Source organism: Cryptosporidium andersoni (genome assembly GCF_001865355.1).
Source record: "Cryptosporidium andersoni isolate 30847 chromosome Unknown contig_18, whole genome shotgun sequence".
Taxonomy (NCBI): domain Eukaryota; phylum Apicomplexa; class Conoidasida; order Eucoccidiorida; family Cryptosporidiidae; genus Cryptosporidium; species Cryptosporidium andersoni.
Window position 1 is genome coordinate 201,974 of NW_027122829.1, and position 19,184 is coordinate 221,157.

Below are 19,184 nucleotides of genomic sequence, written 5' to 3' on the forward strand. Positions count from 1 at the left end.
TTTTTTTTTTTTTTTTTATGAATAAAGAGTATTTAACACTAGCTCTATGCTATCTTGGTATTATACGCTGTAGTGACTCATGTAAACTATTATCTCAGTTTAGTATAAGTAAGTGATATATTACATTTACTGTATTTAGCAAGTTATTTGTGGTAAATAAAGAAATGATCGTAGTTACTACATAGTAATTTTTTTTTTTTTTAAACAAACTATTGATAGAATCCCCAACTTTAATAAATAAACGATTGAACATGTTACTTACTCCTCTAATAGCGGTGTCATGTAAGAAACTTGCTCACAACGATGATAAATATTTAAAGTGGGATGGAAATCTAGTAGTAAGTTTGAAAAACTATTACTATTTTTTAAATTAGAAGTGACATATCATTATATCAGATATTCCTAAGAAAATGTTTCCAAGGTGAGCTGATCTTTATATTGATTGCAGATACTTCTAAATTTCCTATAAAATACGCTCCTATGGTTATGCAAGAGCTTAAAGTACGCTTAGAAATATTATTATTTGGTTCAGCAGTAGTGGGTAGACAGTCAAATATATCTAATAAAAATTTAAATAAAACTTTTAATGCTAATAGTGCTATTCATTGTATAGCATATATAATAAGTCAATTGAGAGCTGGTAGCTTGGATAGACTACTAAGAGGAGCTACTGCTGAGCTGTTTGAACGTTATAATAATCTCAAATTGTTTAAGAAATGTGTGAATATTGAATCTCATGTTGATATCGTTAAGTGCTCAGTAAATAAGGCTATAGCACACCTCTTTGGCAGTCAAGAGAATCTACATGTTTTAGAAGAAAAGACCTTGAAGCTTACACAAGATGCACTTTTGTTTAGTAGTGATGCTCGGAATTTATACAAGCAGAAACAAGGCAACTTCCTACTTAGCATATACACAACAAAAATACTAATATCAATAGCTATCGCAATTTTTTGTATTTACAAAAAAATAAAATAAGCTATTTATTTCTGCAATAATAGCAATAGCTCATTTGAGAAATAACCAATTAAGTGAATTTCCATTTCTAGTGTAGTGATTAACAAAAATAATTATAAATTATTATCTCTTCGTGAAAAAATATTGAAATGTTAAATATTAGTCTTTGTGCACTCGTAATATATATGTATTTATATTGCTTACTTTCTTTGTATAAACCTTAGTGGGACTATTCAAATTACTACAAAAAGTTAGACTTGTCAGAATATCCCGACTCCTTATATTTCCTAAAAGCAATAATACAAGCAATTAGGTTGAAAAATATGCCAATTCCAGGGAAGCCATAAACAATGGTCATGCCAAGCCTTGATACTCCTGTCACTTGTAAGAGTGCACCTGGTAAGACACTTCCAAGTGCAAAACCTAGAATATGATAGGTAATCATCGACACTGTAGCAGCAAATTGCCTCATTTGAAGTTCAACAACACCAACACATATACCTGTAATTGGAGGAACTAAAAATGACCCAAAAAATAGTAGTCCCCAAATTCCTGCAATAGTTGCAAAGAAGTGATCAATAACTAGTGCAATTATACCAAATACTGTTGCAGTTATAGAACATCCTAGACAAAATAACATTGTGTAGAATAGCCCTTTTGGAGTCTTATAACCACCTATTGAGTCTATTAAGAGGGCAGATACTATAATGCCTGCAGTAGGTGCTGTTCCTGCAGTGGTTGAGAATGACATCAAAATAATCCCTTCATTTGTATTATATGTCTGCTGCAAGAATCTTGTTGTCCAATATTGTACAGCTGTTACTGTATAAAAAATTATTGACAGTACAATTACTGATAGGATGTAGATATTGTTTCCAGATAAGAGCTTCCAACGTTTAAAAGAAAAAAATTTAGTAACTTTTTTAAGTCTTGAGTTACCTATTTCGGAATTCTTGTCCTTAGATATGCACAGAAAAGACTCTACCCCGAAAAAAATGCGATTTGATGATGATGAAAGTGGAGAAATTCCAGTAGTTATATCTGCTAGTGATACAGAATGAGAAATAGATGGAGAGATAGGATTCTCAATTGTCACAGTTGTCCTTTCACTGCAACTTTTTACAAAAATATTCAAAGCTTTTGTCTCTGTCTTTATGGGTGAAAAATAACTTTTTGGTTCATCATTATCAATTGACTGTGAAGTAGATATAATTGAGTCAATACTCGGAGGAGACTTCCTCATATCAAACATAATTTTTGTCATTGGGGTAATGGAAAAATTATTGGATGAATTGGAATACTCTTCATTATTATTATCATAGCTACTTTTAGAGGTATTAGCTGTAGATAGTGTGTTTGGGCTTTCAACCATTTCTATTGAACAAAGTGAAAATTTGTGCTTTTTATCAGAAATATTTATATATATATCACTTGTACCTTGGTTCTCATTTTCAAGTCTAATATTATTGGGTATGGCTGATGATATCTTTTCAACGTCTATCTTAAGTTCTTTAGATTTGTTATATGGCACATTGAAATATGCAGCGTTGGTGAATATCAAGCATATTGAAAGCATAAATAAAGATACACAGGGAACAACAAGTGAATATCGCCATCCATTATGAAATCCCTTTGTAAAACCTGTAATTAAATATCCCATGGCAACCCCAACAATCATCGTTATTTGTGAAATACCCATCCAAGCTGTCAGCTTATTTGGTGGAGTAAATTCATCAATCCATACAGGCATATAAATACTTAGAGGTGCTTGCATTGCACCAATAATAAATCTTGATATAAAAAGTAAAGCACTCGATGTTGAGGCCAACATGAGTGCAAGCCCAACAGATAAGAAAATAAGAGAAACAGTAATAATCCACTTTTGGCTTGAAACTTGTAGCAGACTATTCACAATAAAAGCCATAAACATTGCCGCAATATATGGTACTGCACCAAGTAGACCAAGTTGAACATTCTGTAGACCAAATTCTTCTGTAATAACACCAAGTAAGACTGGTAAAGCCCCAGTATCATAGTTACGTAGAGTTTGAGTTAGAAGCATCCATGAGAATACAAAGCGTATAGCGTGAGGATGTTCTCTAAAGCGTTGCATCCTATAGCAAGGTGGGTTTATTGCTTCACTGGATAGTTGGTTGTCCTCTGCACTACATCTCTGTAGTGAGTCTCCCTTGTTACCAATCATCTCAGTCTTAGATCAACAACATATCTCCAAATACAGTGACCAGTGAACAGGAATAAATAAGTGAATACCAGATACTTCACTATTATTTCAAACTATTGCAAAATAAAAGCTTATAAGACAAAGTAGTAGCGCTAACTTCATACCGCCATAGATCACGGTATCTTAGTAATATTAGGATATAATTATAAATCTTGAAATCTATATTTAGAACTTATAAATCTGGTTTTATCTAGAATATTTACTTAGGGATAGAAATATGGCATTGTTGCCCACGCAGACACTTATGACAGTACTATTTAAGTGATCTTGATCAGCTAAGTGATGAACTATACAAGTATCAGATGCGCTGACTGTGTAAACACACTTTATTGTCTGTTTAGAGAGATTTCTAGGACTTTTATGCAACTTGCTGAAATTACATAGCTTATTTAAGCTAGAATTGTTGGTCGAATCAGGTTCAATAACTTCATTAGTAGTATTTGAAGAAATTATAGTATATGGGTAGTTATTAGGAAGTTTGTGTGAAATGAGTGGTAGGAGTTTAGGATCTCCGAAAGTAGAATCATAAAGTACATAACTTTCAGGCCCTTTCCAAAGATCAATTTCTCTGAAGTTGATTATGGGCAATGTATTCTGTTTAGGTCCACTCCTTCTAATATAGTATCCTGCATTGGCTAATTTACAAAAGGTTGTATATGATGACAGTGATATCAAATCGGAAACTAAGCTGTACTTTGTAAATAAACTATAAAGATACATTATTGGAGTTTGCAACCACATTTTGTTATCAAGATCCCAAGAAAAAAGTAACATTGCACCTCGCTCTACAAGATACAAAGTTTCTTCAAAATTCAAGAAACTACCATAATTCGATTTTTCACCTAAGAAGAGATTATCAATCATTGCTTCAGAAGGAAATAAAAGAAGAATTTTCTTCAATCCAAATGCATCCGGTTTAAGAGAATCCAAGATTTTACCAGAGGAATATATAATTACTGAGCAAAAAGGTTGCATATTTGTCTCATGTAGGTCTCCTAATCCAAGCCAAATACCAATAGACTTATTGTGTCTTTTTGCATACTTCCATGTAATTTCATCTAAAAAGAAACATATTGGTTTCCCATCATTGTGTAGTATGTAAAAGGGATTTCCCCAATGTGACCTAATCTGAGCTTCAAAAGAGTATTTAGTTACTATATGTGATCTAATTTGTAGATTCTCCATCAGTGCAAATTCCTCTTTAAAGGTAAATCCACTACACAATAATACACTGATGATATTTCTTTAAGGAAAGATGTATTTTAGAAGTATAAACTCAATTATAACTATATTTAGGACTTAGCGTTGTCGTTCCAAAACTTTAGTCTGACCGCCTTTGATGGCCTCATCAATAATAACGGCATCCAAATTTGTAGCAGTTGCTTTATAGGGTTAATTACATTGAATTTGTTAAACTTATTCATAAAAAAGTTTGATTTACTACTAAGTAATACATACTAGCTACTTCTTTACTGTCTTATTGTGCAAAATGAAACTGTTAGCAAAATTGAGTGTTGCTATCAATATCAACTTTGTTGATAGTATGTGGAAAGTACAAACATGTAAATGGAAGAATATTACAAACATAGAGCCATGCAAAAAAAATACATTTTAGCTAGCTACAAAAATAAAAAGATCCATCCTCCTAGAATTATAGCTATAAGTAACGAGTGTATAGTTGCGCTTTCAATACAAATTTAGAAAGCCGAATCAATCACGAGATTATCCACTATTGCTATATTAAAAATAATTGGGGTACAATGGTGACAATATTAATATAGTCAGCCATTTTATTTTATTTATATAGCATCATAGCTGAAATATTCCTATCCTCATTAATGGTTCAATTTGCAAGTGATCTAAATCTTACAATATATCAGAGTGTACTTTATTAGCTTTTAGAAAATGCAAGTGGTGATGTAATGATGGAAATTTATACCTGCTTTATCGCAAGTAACGATGATAGCTTATATATCAGAGATATGTTAGGTTCAACTGTCTTTGTAACTTAGTATTTGAATCAGTTATTCTCACCGAATAAAGTCATTGTAAATAAACAAAATTTTACCAGGGACTTTTTCGTTTTTATATATTGGCCTTGTTATTATAACTTTTTCACTATTGGGCTACTATTCCTGCATCAATAACTCCTTTTACTTATTATTATGTATTACTGCTATGTAATTATTGCTTGTACTCAAGGTCAGTTAAAGGACAATTTAACAAAATAAAATCTCCAAATAGTAACTTCGAAAATATCATTTTCTAGAATATTGAAAATTGTAGATATAAAAACCTGTGAAACAAATAAACTTTTACAAAGAGAAAATGAGCAGGATTCACTTGATGGAGGGGTCATGTACAAATTATGACAAATTTAATGGTATCATTACCATACATGCCAAGATATAAAACTTCGGGTATGTTGGTATCTTTAAAAGTGACTAAGGAATCTGCTGTAATAATGGCATTGCAAATCTTTGAATGGGCAATTCCAAGCCCATTGTATTCAAGATATAAAACAACATGTTTTCCTTTTTCAGTCACTCTCTTAATATGTTTAAATGAAAATTACTTATTGAACTTTGCTCTATTCGGACTAATTTTCAGTATAATACTTCATATATGGGATGCTATACCAATTTTTTTTTTTGTAAGGTAAACGTAAGGTAAACCAAGGTCACTCTTGCTATAGAGGTTCTAATTTCGATATATTGGAATAGCATCATAATTTCAGAATTGGTACAATATCTTCTCCTTGCAGCAAAAATAATGGGATTATCACCTCAAATTCCTAGTTTCACTATTACTTCTTGGGGAAATTCACTTTCAGACTTCATAGCAAATATATCTGTGTCTAAGATTGGACATGCTTATATGGGATTATCTGGGTGCTATGGAACTCTAGTATTCCTCATATACTTTGACTTTGGTTTGATTATCCTTATACAATATATTAAAGATGATTTGGAACTGGTATCTATATTATTAGAAAAGTCATCTATATTTATACTATTGGCAAATACAATTTGTATGGCTTCCTGTTGCATTCGTAACAATAGCCACACAAAAATTTCAATTATTCAGATATAATGGGCTCTTGTACATACTAGTATTTGTTGAGATTATTGCATTGGAGTTATTTCTTGTAATAAGATGAAACTAAGAGAATTTAAATTATTTGATATTAGTGCCAGCTTGGCTTTTTAAAGTAAAATCACTTTGGCTCCTTCTTACAACCGCCTTTATTATTAACATTTTCAGACTATGTACTAAATGCTTAGATATTTAAAGAAGAAATAGTTATTACTTTACAATACTATCAATGGTATAGAATATAGTATATTTAAGGAATGGTTTTTGAATATAATTGTTCACTACAAGATAATTCACTTGTAAATATTCTATTATATAGGAGTTCTGGCACAAGAGTTGGATTTTTTGATACCCAAGTAAGCTTAATAAAACAATACTTAAGCGATATTTCTAACAGTGCTGAGCAGCTAATTAACTTGAGAAGCATTGAATATAGTTGCCTTGGTTTGAAGGAAATAGATGACGAAGTTGCAACTTCAAAACTAAAATTCAAATTTATATGTGAAGTATTTACTGGGGGTCAAACTGCACTTTCCTTTCCTTATATTCAAACTTGGAAATGTATCTTTGCTATGATAATTATAAGTGAAGAAGAGAAGCTTACAATTGATAATAAACTAGTTGAATGTATTAATAACTCTTCATATTATATATTAGACTTTATTTATGTATTTGACTATAATAATCCCACAATTGAAGATAGTAACAGTAATATAAGATGGTGTAAGGTGAGCGAAAGTGTTCCTGCTGAACTGATGAATCACTTAAAGTACATTTATATTGGAATTGTCGATAAAATGATTGAAATCTTCAAACTTAGTATAAACTCTAAATTTGATATAATTTTTGCAATTGAAGGTGAATCTGGTACTTTTACTGGCCCTACTTCTTTACGTAGACAGAAGAAATTTCTTGGTGATATATTAGTACTTTTAGGATTACCAATTGCTGCTTGTCATTATTATAATACAGCACTTGAAGTGTATAGTGAAACAAGCGCACAAAGCATGGTTGATATTGCATCTTGCTTAGAAGGTCAGTCTAAAGCTCTTTATAGCTACTACAACAATTCGAATTTATCGGTAGAATGGTGGCAAGTAATTGTTCATTCTGCCGCATCATTTCTTTCTGAGATACCAACTCCTTTACAACATTGTTTTCTACCTCTACCATCACATATACCTGTTGCTGTCGATACCATAACATTTAATCAAACAAGAAAATTAACTCTATTTGATATGATTATCAAAAGACTTAAGTTAGCTTTGTCATTGATGGAGAAAGTTTGCAATATTCAACTGAATCCAATTTCCCTTCCAGATACTCTATCCTTTACTAAAGGAGGTAATAAAGTATTTCCATTATTTGAACTTGTATTAAAAGTAGCAAAGATATTAGCAAATGGTATTTTTACTTACTATCAAACTAATAGGAAACTTGTTGCTGACTTTCTTGATCCATACTTTAAAACAGTTTTTACAGCTGTTTGTGAAATGCCTCTTAACCATATTCAAATTTTTACATATTTCCTTATGGGTTGCACCTTGATATATCAGAGTATTGGAAGTCATAGAAGGGTTGGGGTAATCTTATTTTATTTAGCCAGGCTATTTCAGAAGAACAAACTTTATGTCCCAAGTTACAATATTTCTTGTATAAATTACATATGGTATTCAGATTTATTTAATAAGGACTCAGTTGAGCGTATTGATCTCACTTCCTTACCTTTGATGCTTATAAATGGCGATGAGAAAAGCAATAGAAGACATTTCATGTGCAAATTATGCAGAGCCTGTGGATTTTATAAACTGATCATGAATATTGCAAATTTAAAAACAAAGGGTATTAGAAATACTTACTTTCACATAGAAAAAGATCATTCATTACATAATACTCATTATTTGCATACAAGTTATCTTCAATATCTCTCTATATATAAACATGACTTGTCACTGAACTATAAGGGATCATTAATAGGCGAACTTAAACATCCTGAACACTTGCAAACTAATAAATCAGGTGTTATAGATGATGCACTTATATATTTAACACCTTTTATTTATGACTTCTCAAAATATGGGATCCATACATTATTACATATTTATCGATGTCATACTAAAAATAAATTTAATAGACTCGTTTGGCATACGCATCCAATGCGCTATGAACTCATTTGTCTCTTGCTGATACTACAAGCCAGTATTTCATATAGCTGTTCATCGGGGTCTATTTGGGCACTCTGCACTCTAGTAGAAAATTTAGCTTATTTACCTCCATATTATGACATTGAAACTGTAAAGATGATTCAATCAAAATGTATTGATGCTCTTACTGTTGTGAGTACTTCAGCTTTACTTGCTCATCGTGAGCCTACAATTTATGTTGCAACAAATCAGCTGAAAGATGCAATTGAAATACAATCAGAAGTTACGACACTTTTCGGTAATTTGAAGTCTTCGTTGCCATCTTTGTTACTATATAAAATCACTTTCGATACTACATCAAGAAAACGAATTTGTACACACTGTAACAAAGATGAATATTCACATTTTGATGAAAAGAACAATTTACAGTCAAATTCATACTATGAATGCTACTTTAAATCTATACACACACCCTTATGGTTTGGATGGCACATATCGATTCCAGATATTTCACTAGAAGTGTGTTGTAACAATATCTCTGATACTCAATGGATACCTTTGCAAGAGACATCCCTAGATCAAGAACATATTTTTTCCGAAGTAGCAGATGAATTGAATGAAGTATATAACTCAGACCTATTTCTATATAATCCATACGAGAAAAGAAAACCAATTTCATCTAATGGTAACCAAAAAAGAAGCTCTATTATTTCCACAAACTCTCCATTGGATGTACTATGGACATGTGGAACTGCTTATACTATTAGTGTATCTCTGTTTAACTCACTATTTGTTCCACTAGTTTTAGACAGTTTTCACGTTATTATTAGTGGAGAGGTTGAGTGCGATGTCTATCCTGTTTCTGTTGTTATCCCTCCAACAACACGCTTCTGTGTACCTGGATCAGAAGTTAAAGTTGCAATTAATGTAACTCCTAGAAGTTTGGGTAGGTTTGCTATTATTGGTATATCTTACAAATTTGCTGGGATAAAGTACACACAATATGGTTATAATAAGGTCTCCCTTAATAACAAAACAGAATACTCTCCTCATTTAATAGTGACTGTAATTCCCCAAGTTCCATCTTTTATTAATCTTTCATGGGAACAATTTGAAAAAGATACATTAACAGATAATGTCTTACAAAACAAAATATATAGTGGTATACTCTGGTTTGAGAACCAGAGACTTGAAGATTGTGAACAAAATCAATATAATAGTCTTTTTTCTCTAGAAAGTACATCTATTTTATTAAGCAAAGAAGACCATGAATTGTGCAAGGGTAAAATGGAATTATCACTTGTAAAACCCACAGTTTTAGAGAGACAAGGAGTTATTATAAACTGTAACTGTTTACCGGATATTGAAAAGATTTGTCTTAAGTATTCAAGTCGATATCAATTCAATGGCAAGAATTTACTGGTTTCTTACTTTGCAACAATCTTTACGCGCATTTGCCCAAGTCCTAACATTGTTAATGTGCAGGTTTTGCCAATACTAAACTACATTCCCTCAAATCTACCGCCTTGTAACTCAAATAGATGGGATGCAAGTGAATATTGGATAATATGCACACTAGAAAATACTTCACAAACCCTACCACTCAAATTCTCGCTTGCGATAAACAAGGAATGCAAAGAAAAGTTCTCAGAGGAAATACATCTACCCCCAGAAACAAGAGGGTACAGATGGATGTTCAGAATACCTTCAAAGTATATCGGTGAACTGTGCAGAAATCCTAATTTACCACTATTAGCTTGGAGTGCTTACTATCCTCAGGCTCTATATCAAAAAAATGTTAATGAAGAAATAGAGGATCATGGATTTTTATTCCTTAAAAGTACACTTCCTCAATGTTTATCACATTATAGAATTAATTGGTACATAGAGTGTAACGGTGAGAGTCTACCTAATAACTCAGTATTCCCATGCAACTCTATATTGCAAATTAGTATAGTTGCTCAGCCTGTAAATAATACTATTGATAACACAAGTATAAGAGTAAGGATACTACCGTATAAAATTCACCAATACTCCAAAATAATATATATAGAAAATGAGCAGGAAGATAGTTCATTTTCTACAGAAATGTCTAAGTTTTCTTTCTGTATAATTGGATTAGAAAGAAAGATGTTTCAATGGGTAGTTGGTATTGAAGAAATGGATCTGATCACTTATAAAAGTACACTTCATTGGAAAAGTGAATTACTTTCCATATCCTTCAATTGAAAATAGTTGGAAATTTTTGCATTAAAGTACTTAAATGATATAAAGAATTCGGACTCTGAAATACTGAACTCACACTTTCTGTTCAAATTAGTGTTTAACCCATTAGAAAGAAGTGATGATTCAGTCCGTCTTTTTTCCCGGTAATTCTTGTAAGTATCTTCTTGTATAAGCTCTCTCTCAAAAAAAAATTCACTATTAACATTGCAGCTATATACATATGGAATACAAAAGTTAGGATTCATACAATGGCCACTGCTATTTGATATATCCTTAACAGTCCACAAAAGTGTCGTCATCACTTGCTCTATAGTAGACTTTGTAACTGTTACATATTTCTTATCAGTTAAATAGAAAGTAATAAATATATATATTAATAAGATTGCAATATTTCGAGAGGTTATATTAAATATGTCCTGTATATACTCTTCATCTTTAAATGTCGTATTTTCACTGTTATAGCACTCAATTGATGAAATTAATGAATTTAGCCACTCAATAAATATCTTATCAGCTTTTTTATCACCGTATATTCCTTTCCATCTATGTAAAAGGAGGATTAAGAAGTCATCTAAATATGACTCAATAAACTGCAAGATGTGACGAAATGCTGACTCCAACTGTATATCATACAACTTGGGAAATATCCAACTCCACAAGGTGTTTGTAAATATCATTCCTTTTTTTAAATCACTAATAAAATGTTTTATATATGCTCTTACTTCTGTAGAACTGAATTTCTTAGTAATACCACTAGGTTTATCTTTTTCAGAATTATTTTTTATTTGGGGAGTATAGACAAATGGCACTTCAACTAGCTGTACAAGTGGAACACCACGACTTTTGCGTAATTCATTAATCTTCAATGCATTATTATACGATTCAGGTGTTGCTATAAGTGCATCAAACTCAAAAATATCTGCTCCACCAACTACGCTGCATATTCTCAATATAGTGACTGAAATATCTGGTGATAGGGAGTAAATAAAAGATAGGACATTAGCAGCTCTCAGAGCAAAATCCTAAGATATAACCAAAATAAGGTTAAATACTTCATTTGTAAAAGTGAAAGAATCTTAGCTACATACCTGTAACAAGTCTTTATCACTTTTGTTAGCCAAAAGTGACTGATCTGTTATCCCTATTATGACCATCTCTTCAGCCAACCAAGTTGCAACTGTTATGTTAACCTTGTGCCCAGGATGTAATCTATCAAATGTCCCAGCAAAAAGAGTTCTTTTAACAGATTGTTTCATAAATTCACTATCATTCAAAATCACTGAGAAATCTTTGCTGTATCCCCAGCTTGGAAAAGAAACAGTTCGTTTTGAAATAGTGAATACTGGAAAACCGTTATTTTCAATATCTTTGATTGCACTATTATCGACGAAATTGCACTTTTCATACTCACTTGAATCTATTAACAAGAAAGAGAATTGTTTCTGACAAATAGAAAAAAATATTTCATTTACTTCGCTTGCAAAAAAAACTAGTGGTCCATGCTCATCACAAAGTGGAAAGACATTTGGATTGTAGTATAGTTTACTAATTGGCCCAATTGTCCCATTTATGTGATTTAAACATTCAGTTTTCAGTGGAACAAAGCGAATATCAAAAGTAGGTGCTTTATTAAGAAATTCCATAGCATCTAGGGCTATTTCATAAGCCTTTACTAAACTATGAATATGTCGATATGTAAGTATCAAAGTGGAGTTATCTTTCTGATTATCTAAGTCTTCTGCATAACTCCCGGAAACATTCCCCAAGTCACAGTTATCTATATTGCAAGGACGTACAGGATAATATAAGTACAGAGAGTGCTGTGTCTTAGAAATACATGAGTACAGTAATCTAAACAATTCATTTCGAGCTTCGCTTGATATGGCTATATGTTCCCACCAAGAAGAATTCAGGATAAGAAATCCGCGTCCCACACTACACATAGCTTTATTAATAAATTTTATACATTTCCATTAATTATATATAGTTTATACATTTATATGAGACGAAATAGATGCACAACAATAATACACAATTACTCCTCTTGCAAAAGTTTAAGTGAAAGGTGTATTCAAGTTTTAGAAGCGCTACATACATAGCGCTTGCAAAGATTTCAGGGTATGTCTCTTAAATTCCACTTTTGACAAGGTGAAACACTAAATATTAGAATAAGAAATGACAAGTACTGAAACAGAACAGAATAGTGCTAATAAAGCGAAATTGGTACCAAGGGTACTCCACAATAATGATGGAGGTTGCATTGGTAATAAATTAGATTATGGAACTCCTCTCAATATACCTATTGATCGACTATCTAAGGCAATTGAAGCTCTTAAACAACTTTCTCAGAAAATAAGAGACAATAAAACAAGTGACTTATTACATTCTGTAGGTGTTGAGGGGCCTAATTGTTATATAACTCTCCTAGTTAGTTTGAAAGGTATCCCTAAATTTGTTAAAAGCAAGCATATTCCTTTAGATATTACAAATCCGTTATACAACTATCCTAGTAACGAAGTATGTCTTATAGTAAGGGATCCACAGCGTAAATGGAAAGATTTACTGCAGAAGGATTATCCAGATATTAATATAATTACCAGGGTAATTGGGGTAGGGAAATTAGTTAAGAAGTATAATACATTTAAAGATAAAAGAGAACTTTGCTCAGCATATGACTTGTTTCTGTGTGATGATAGAGTAATTGAAAAGATGCCAAAAATATTGGGATCATACTTCATAAAAACTAACAAGTTGCCTGTAGCTATAAAGTTGCGTGAATCAAATTTAAAAAATACATTAAAAAAAACCTTAAGTTCCACATTTATGACTATACGTCGTGGTCCATGTGTTGGAATAAGAGTAGCCAAGTTAAGTATGCATACTAGTGATATTTTACAAAATATACAAGATGTCATTAAACAAGTATATACATATTTCAATGATAGTAATATCAGTAAACACTGGAGAAATGAGATCACTGGATTACATATACAAAGCACAAATACACTCGCACTTCCAATTTGGGTTGCAAGGATTCCCTTGGATACCGAATTGAAGAATAAAGCCTGTTCTAACAAGAAATTATATAATAAAGATGAGATTAAGTTGGAGAAAACCTTGAAAAGCAAGACAAAGAGCGTCTTAAAGAAATAATAGTAAATGGAATATACCATGAGACTTGGGTTATTCTGATGTTAAGAAGACAATATGCAGTACCAAATAAGGTTATTGAATACTTCAGAAGTATTATTATTTGTCTATATAAATAAACTAATACTAATAACAATTCCATATATAGAACTAGATAAATTTGAGAAGTTTTAACTCATGAAGAACTGATGGAATAAGGAAAAAAGTATGAATTAAAGTCTACTTACTATAATACTAAATAGCACAATATGAACACAGCCAACTACAAAAAGTTACTGTATTGTAATGAGAGGAATTAATATTTATTATGCAACTAGGACGGCTGAATAAAGTTTGTCCTTTAAAGAAGTATGCGGTAGTTATAAATTGGGTTTAGGTTACTAAAGGTATTCAAAACATTGAATTCTTCAGGTACACTTCTTAGAAATGAATAGGATAGCGAAGTTGAATTAACATTGTTTAATAATTAATATACTAGTTACTTTCTTCTTCACTTGAATCCTCTAGAAATGACTTTGTCATGGGATTTCTTCTCGTGTTTCTTGAGTTGGTCACACTCTTTTGCTGTATCTTCATTGCTGTTAAAACTTTAAGTTCTTCACTTTTTCTTATAAATTCCATTTCAGCTTCTCTTGCCTCTTCTATAGTGGTTGACATCATCACTCTATTTCTTGGATCCTTAATATGAATAATTTTTTCTATATTTCTTGGCCTAAGAGTTAGCTTGTGCTTAATCTCAGATAGTCCAAGTTTATATGTTGAGTCAGTCGAGTCATCAAATAGTAGAGCTTTCTCATTACCAACAATACAATCATAAGCAAAAGTCCCTCCAATGTATAGTGAATATGTATTGTCACTCCAGCGTACTAATGTTGAATTAAAGTCCATATTTCCATCTTCGCCAGTACACCCATTGATGCAATGCTTTTCTCCTTCATTCCCTCTTATATTTACAGTAGATCCTATTTGAAGTCGTTGTGGAAGCTTTAAAGTAGCAAAAATACGATTCTCATTTAAAAAGTCTGCATACCTCTTTGGACTTTTTAAACACAGGTTTAAAAATTTTTTTGTGGTCTTACCGGTATTTTCATTGTTTGTAAAGGTAGTGAAATTATTGTCTGATAGGAATTTTACTTTATCAGTTTGTTCACTTTCTAAAGTTAAGGGTTCGCTTTGACTCTTCAACAAAGGCTCTTCATATGTTTGATCAATCATATAAGTGATCTCACCGTCACCAAAAAGATCAGAGTCAGACTCACTTTCACATATAGTTCCTTGTACTTTAATATTGTCACTTTCCACCGAAAAATCCCCCTCTAAATTTGATTTCATAATCTTATATGTAATTTTTGAATTTTAATAGCCATAAATTTCCCTTCCCTAAGAAAGTGTGGATTTAAAGGTCCTTAATAAATAGTCTTGAGGCCTAAAAGTCTAAACCCGCTTTAGTTCCTGCAAGAACTCTAGTATAAACTAGACTAAGGCGTTAGCTTCTAGCTTGTTACTATATAGCTACTTTATTAAATAGTATAGAGTTCTCAAAGTGATTATGCTTATAAAACTGTATAGATATTTTTCACTAAAAGTACTATACAATAATTTAAGTAGTTAATTCATGGAACCAAACCTCACTATATACAGAACAACTGTCTATTCCATAACTTCACTGTGACAATAGAGGGAAACTAAATAGAAGATTTATGACTTTTCGAAGCCATTATTTCCAAATTAGTATATATTAGGTTTAAAGAACATTAATACTTAAGTTCTGACTTCATATCTTTACTTGATTTGAACTAAAACGGAGTAAAAGCTAACAAATTCGGTATAATATTGGATATGGATATTTCATCGGATTATATTTTTGTTATTTTTAAAAGTAATATTTCACTTTATTAGTATTGAATTAATAGATTACTCTTAATTATTTAAGTAGCTAATATTTATTGATCTCACAATATTTTCTTCTGATCACCATAAATGTAGATAATTTAAATCGCACTAGCTAAAAAAATCTTAGAACTTAAGTTATTTGAGTGGGAGATTATCTTGAGCAAAGAAAGTAAGATTAGCCAAGAAGAATTAGCTAAGAATATAGAGGTATATCAAATTGGATGATTTTTTTTCATTTTCTGCTTGATTACAATAGAATATATTTCTAATGCTATAAGGTACTACTTTAATTCAAATACCATAAATTTCCTTTTAATTAAGCAAAAAAACACTAGTTCTCAGATTAAATAACTTTTTTTTTTTTTATAAATTTTTCGGTAAAAAGATAGTTAATAGGAATATAGATGTATAGAAAAAGTAAATCATAAATTAGTGAAGAATCTGACAATTATTCAGAAGCTGATTTTAGGATTGTTTATAAATATAGGTTACTAATAAATCTTATGAGCTTATAATCTGTTATATTCTAAGCAATTATAGGAAATTCATTTAAGATAATATTCAGAAGTTACAAAAATCAAAAAGTAGCTACTATGTCAGGTAATAAAAAGAAAAAAAAAGAAAAATAACCAGTTACATTGCACTTTAGAGTCATTTGTACAAAACGTAAAGTTAGACTATATTATTGTGAAAAATTCGACTTGACCTAAAATTTACATAAAGTATCTTTCTTATATCTAATTAGGAACTACAATTAACTCCAGATGAGTGTAAGTATCAATCGTCTATTGATTTGCTCCATTCTTTGTTATTTATAGGAATAATGAAACAAACATATTTCTCTGTGGTCTGCATCTGATGATAATTTAAAATCTTCCGATAAGTTATAGTTTAATTGTGATTTCACTCTTTATTTAGATAAGCCCTAGAACTAAAAAAATTTTTTATAGGATTCAATACATGTTCATAAAAATCCCATCTTAAAAGATTATTATTGCATACTAAATGTTCAGTGAACCAGGTTGGTAACATATCTTGTATATACTTTCTTTTGTAACGGTGATCTAGTAATAGAACAACAGAATAATCATTACTGTGTCTCAATGCACGTCCAATACATTGATTTACTATTTTCATACACATGATTGATTGAAAAGAAAGGTTATCAGTATTTGTAGTTAGATCAGATTTTTCATAGAAATATTTAGCCTTCGCTTCTAATATAGGGGTATTTGGAGGATATGGCAATGATACAATAATCAGACACCGGCATAACTCATCGGAGAAATTCACACCTTCAGATAATCTACCATTTAAAACTCCAAGTAGAATTGCACCAGCGTGAGTTTTATTATTAGAATATATACACTTTTTATATGATTCCCATAATTGTTCATTTTCTAAAGCTGTTGATAATTTATTTTCTCTAAAAATCTTCTTCTTCTTAATTTGCTCTAGAAACGGTTTAGCTTCAACTTCTCTATGTAGGAATCTAAAAAATATTTCGAGGAATGTAAAGCTATTAAAAAATATACAAACTCCATCTGGTATAAAGGGTAATACTAAGGCAAGAGTTTGACATAAAGCTAGGAGTTGGTTGTGGCTAAATCTTGTCTCGTATCTTAAATCTAGAATATTACCATCTACATCCTGAGGTACAACTATTCCCAAAAGATTATTCTTAGAGATGGATTGAGTTGCTGAATACATATAAACACTTGAGGATGGAAGGTGATTGTAAAGAGGCTTGTACTCAAAAATAGGTTGTAAGGTTCCACCGATAAGCATTGTAGAACGTGAATTTTTCATTAAATCTTTGAAGAAGCAGTCTACGCTAATTGGGATTAAACTGCAGTTTATATCTAGAATATTCGAAGAGTGATTAAAATTATACTCAATAACTATTTGGTCGTACTTTTTATTGGCCGAAATAAGTGCATCAACGAAGGATTTGAACGTATATAATGTATTAGAACTGATAGTGTCACCTTTCCTATTTTTATCACTTGAATATATTTCCATTATTGAAAATCTTTTCATTTTACGACATAGATCGTTGTTTTCAATAAAGGTTTGCAGATTATTCGTATTAAAAAAGCTAAAATTTATTATTTTAAAGAAGTCTGTCAAGTTATATGAAATAACTCCAGTATTATGCTGTGACTTTGAATCACAGGTATCACTTGATTGTCGTTTCAATGATCTATATGAGTTAACTATTCTCTCTACATTATTAGTGAACATAGTTATAAATCGAAGCAATTGTTTAAATAAAGAGAGATTATTTGGAGTAAAACTTGTGCCATACTTTTCAAGATAACCTTTACAGTTGGGAATTAATTGTTTGCATGCATTCAGATCTATGCTAGCTTTGTAACTTGATTCAAAGGCATTAAAAATATTGTGTGCCTCATCAATAATACATATAGTTCCCAAAGAATTAAATTCAACTCCTAGGGATTCTCTTGTTGAATTGTTAAATAAAGTAGTATAAGGTATTAGAGTAATATCTGAAAATTTGTTTGCTTCCTTAACTGCATAGTAGGGACAGGCCTAAACGAAAGTAAATCGAATCTAGTGAATTTTAGTTTTTTTAAGCTTACCTCAACTTTTTCTCCTTCTTTACGTAGGTCTTCAATATCCATTAATTTGCATAAACTTAGCTTTGCAAGAATACTTGCTCTTGATTTGTATGGACAAAAGTGTCCTTCAATATCTTTTTTATTTGGAGCTGTATACTCTAAACAAGTATCATTTATTATGAGGCTGGGTAGCTTTCTAACTTCAGGATGAATGCATAAATGAGATCTGCTTGCTACTGTAGTTATAGATGGATCTTTGAATAGTCGGTGACAATAATTCCTGAAACTTCCCGATTCGTGGAGTTTACGAACTTCCCCAATATACTGAGATAGTTGCGAATGAGTTCTACTAGCAATAATAATTTTGAAGAAGTTGTATTGTCTTTTTGATTCTTCTGAGCAGGTTTCTCTCCATATTTCAGGTAGACTTATTAGTAGAGTTTTGTTATTTTTTGTATTCTGTTCAACCAGATTAAAATGACTTTCAACATTTTTTAAAAAAGTATTTTGCAATGTAATCATTTCTTCATAGGATCTTTCTATATTAACTTTTGTCTTTTCTAAAACCCAGAGAGGTATCTTTTTGGATTTGTATTCATTTGTTTGACTAGTTATTACTTCTTTGTGATGAGCATTTATCCAACTCAAAGCTGAGCAGAGAGCACTTATAGATTTCCCAGTTCCGGTGGGAGATTCAAATATTCCGATGCTTCCAGGATTTGAAAATAAGTTCCATGCCTTTTGACAAAATTGTTCTTGAATTTTATATGGAGTAAATGGGAAACCAAATTTGTTTTCTTTGCAGGCCATATGTTTATTAATAACTAAGTTTATTTTTTATATAAAATATCAAATTGAGCGCTTCATTGTGCGACCCCGTTAGATAATGTTATT

At 31.2% G+C, this 19,184-nt stretch overlaps 9 protein-coding genes across 9 annotated transcripts; 4 read left to right on the forward strand and 5 right to left on the reverse strand.

The window, feature by feature from the left end:
* Positions 1–17: 17 nt before the first annotated feature.
* On the forward strand, positions 18–978 carry cand_020220 (uncharacterized protein; the record flags this gene model as incomplete). Its single annotated transcript, XM_067212252.1, has 3 exons — positions 18–108; positions 220–338; positions 397–978. 3 exons carry the CDS (start codon positions 18–20, stop codon positions 976–978), a joined length of 792 nt encoding a protein of 263 aa, XP_067069158.1.
* A 220-nt stretch (positions 979–1,198) lies between these two features.
* On the reverse strand, positions 1,199–3,160 carry cand_020230 (major facilitator superfamily transporter; the record flags this gene model as incomplete). Its single annotated transcript, XM_067212253.1, has 1 exon — positions 1,199–3,160. The coding sequence occupies one exon, from the start codon at positions 3,158–3,160 to the stop codon at positions 1,199–1,201; it is 1,962 nt and encodes a 653-aa protein (XP_067069159.1).
* Positions 3,161–3,385: 225 nt separating this feature from the next.
* cand_020240 (uncharacterized protein) lies at positions 3,386–4,384 on the reverse strand (the record flags this gene model as incomplete). Its single annotated transcript, XM_067212254.1, has 1 exon — positions 3,386–4,384. One exon carries the CDS (start codon positions 4,382–4,384, stop codon positions 3,386–3,388), a length of 999 nt encoding a protein of 332 aa, XP_067069160.1.
* Positions 4,385–5,971: 1,587 nt separating this feature from the next.
* Positions 5,972–6,292, forward strand: cand_020250 (uncharacterized protein; the record flags this gene model as incomplete). Its single annotated transcript, XM_067212255.1, has 1 exon — positions 5,972–6,292. The coding sequence occupies one exon, from the start codon at positions 5,972–5,974 to the stop codon at positions 6,290–6,292; it is 321 nt and encodes a 106-aa protein (XP_067069161.1).
* Positions 6,293–6,552: 260 nt separating this feature from the next.
* On the forward strand, positions 6,553–10,668 carry cand_020260 (uncharacterized protein; the record flags this gene model as incomplete). The annotated part of the gene is made up of 1 exon (XM_067212256.1): positions 6,553–10,668. The coding sequence occupies one exon, from the start codon at positions 6,553–6,555 to the stop codon at positions 10,666–10,668; it is 4,116 nt and encodes a 1,371-aa protein (XP_067069162.1).
* A 94-nt stretch (positions 10,669–10,762) lies between these two features.
* cand_020270 (uncharacterized protein) lies at positions 10,763–12,608 on the reverse strand (the record flags this gene model as incomplete). The annotated part of the gene is made up of 3 exons (XM_067212257.1): positions 10,763–10,797; positions 10,862–11,687; positions 11,754–12,608. 3 exons carry the CDS (start codon positions 12,606–12,608, stop codon positions 10,763–10,765), a joined length of 1,716 nt encoding a protein of 571 aa, XP_067069163.1.
* A 232-nt stretch (positions 12,609–12,840) lies between these two features.
* cand_020280 (uncharacterized protein) lies at positions 12,841–13,818 on the forward strand (the record flags this gene model as incomplete). Its single annotated transcript, XM_067212258.1, has 1 exon — positions 12,841–13,818. One exon carries the CDS (start codon positions 12,841–12,843, stop codon positions 13,816–13,818), a length of 978 nt encoding a protein of 325 aa, XP_067069164.1.
* Positions 13,819–14,289: 471 nt separating this feature from the next.
* On the reverse strand, positions 14,290–15,147 carry cand_020290 (uncharacterized protein; the record flags this gene model as incomplete). Its single annotated transcript, XM_067212259.1, has 1 exon — positions 14,290–15,147. One exon carries the CDS (start codon positions 15,145–15,147, stop codon positions 14,290–14,292), a length of 858 nt encoding a protein of 285 aa, XP_067069165.1.
* A 1,464-nt stretch (positions 15,148–16,611) lies between these two features.
* cand_020300 (DNA repair helicase family protein) lies at positions 16,612–19,100 on the reverse strand (the record flags this gene model as incomplete). Its single annotated transcript, XM_067212260.1, has 2 exons — positions 16,612–18,261; positions 18,312–19,100. 2 exons carry the CDS (start codon positions 19,098–19,100, stop codon positions 16,612–16,614), a joined length of 2,439 nt encoding a protein of 812 aa, XP_067069166.1.
* Positions 19,101–19,184: the final 84 nt, after the last annotated feature.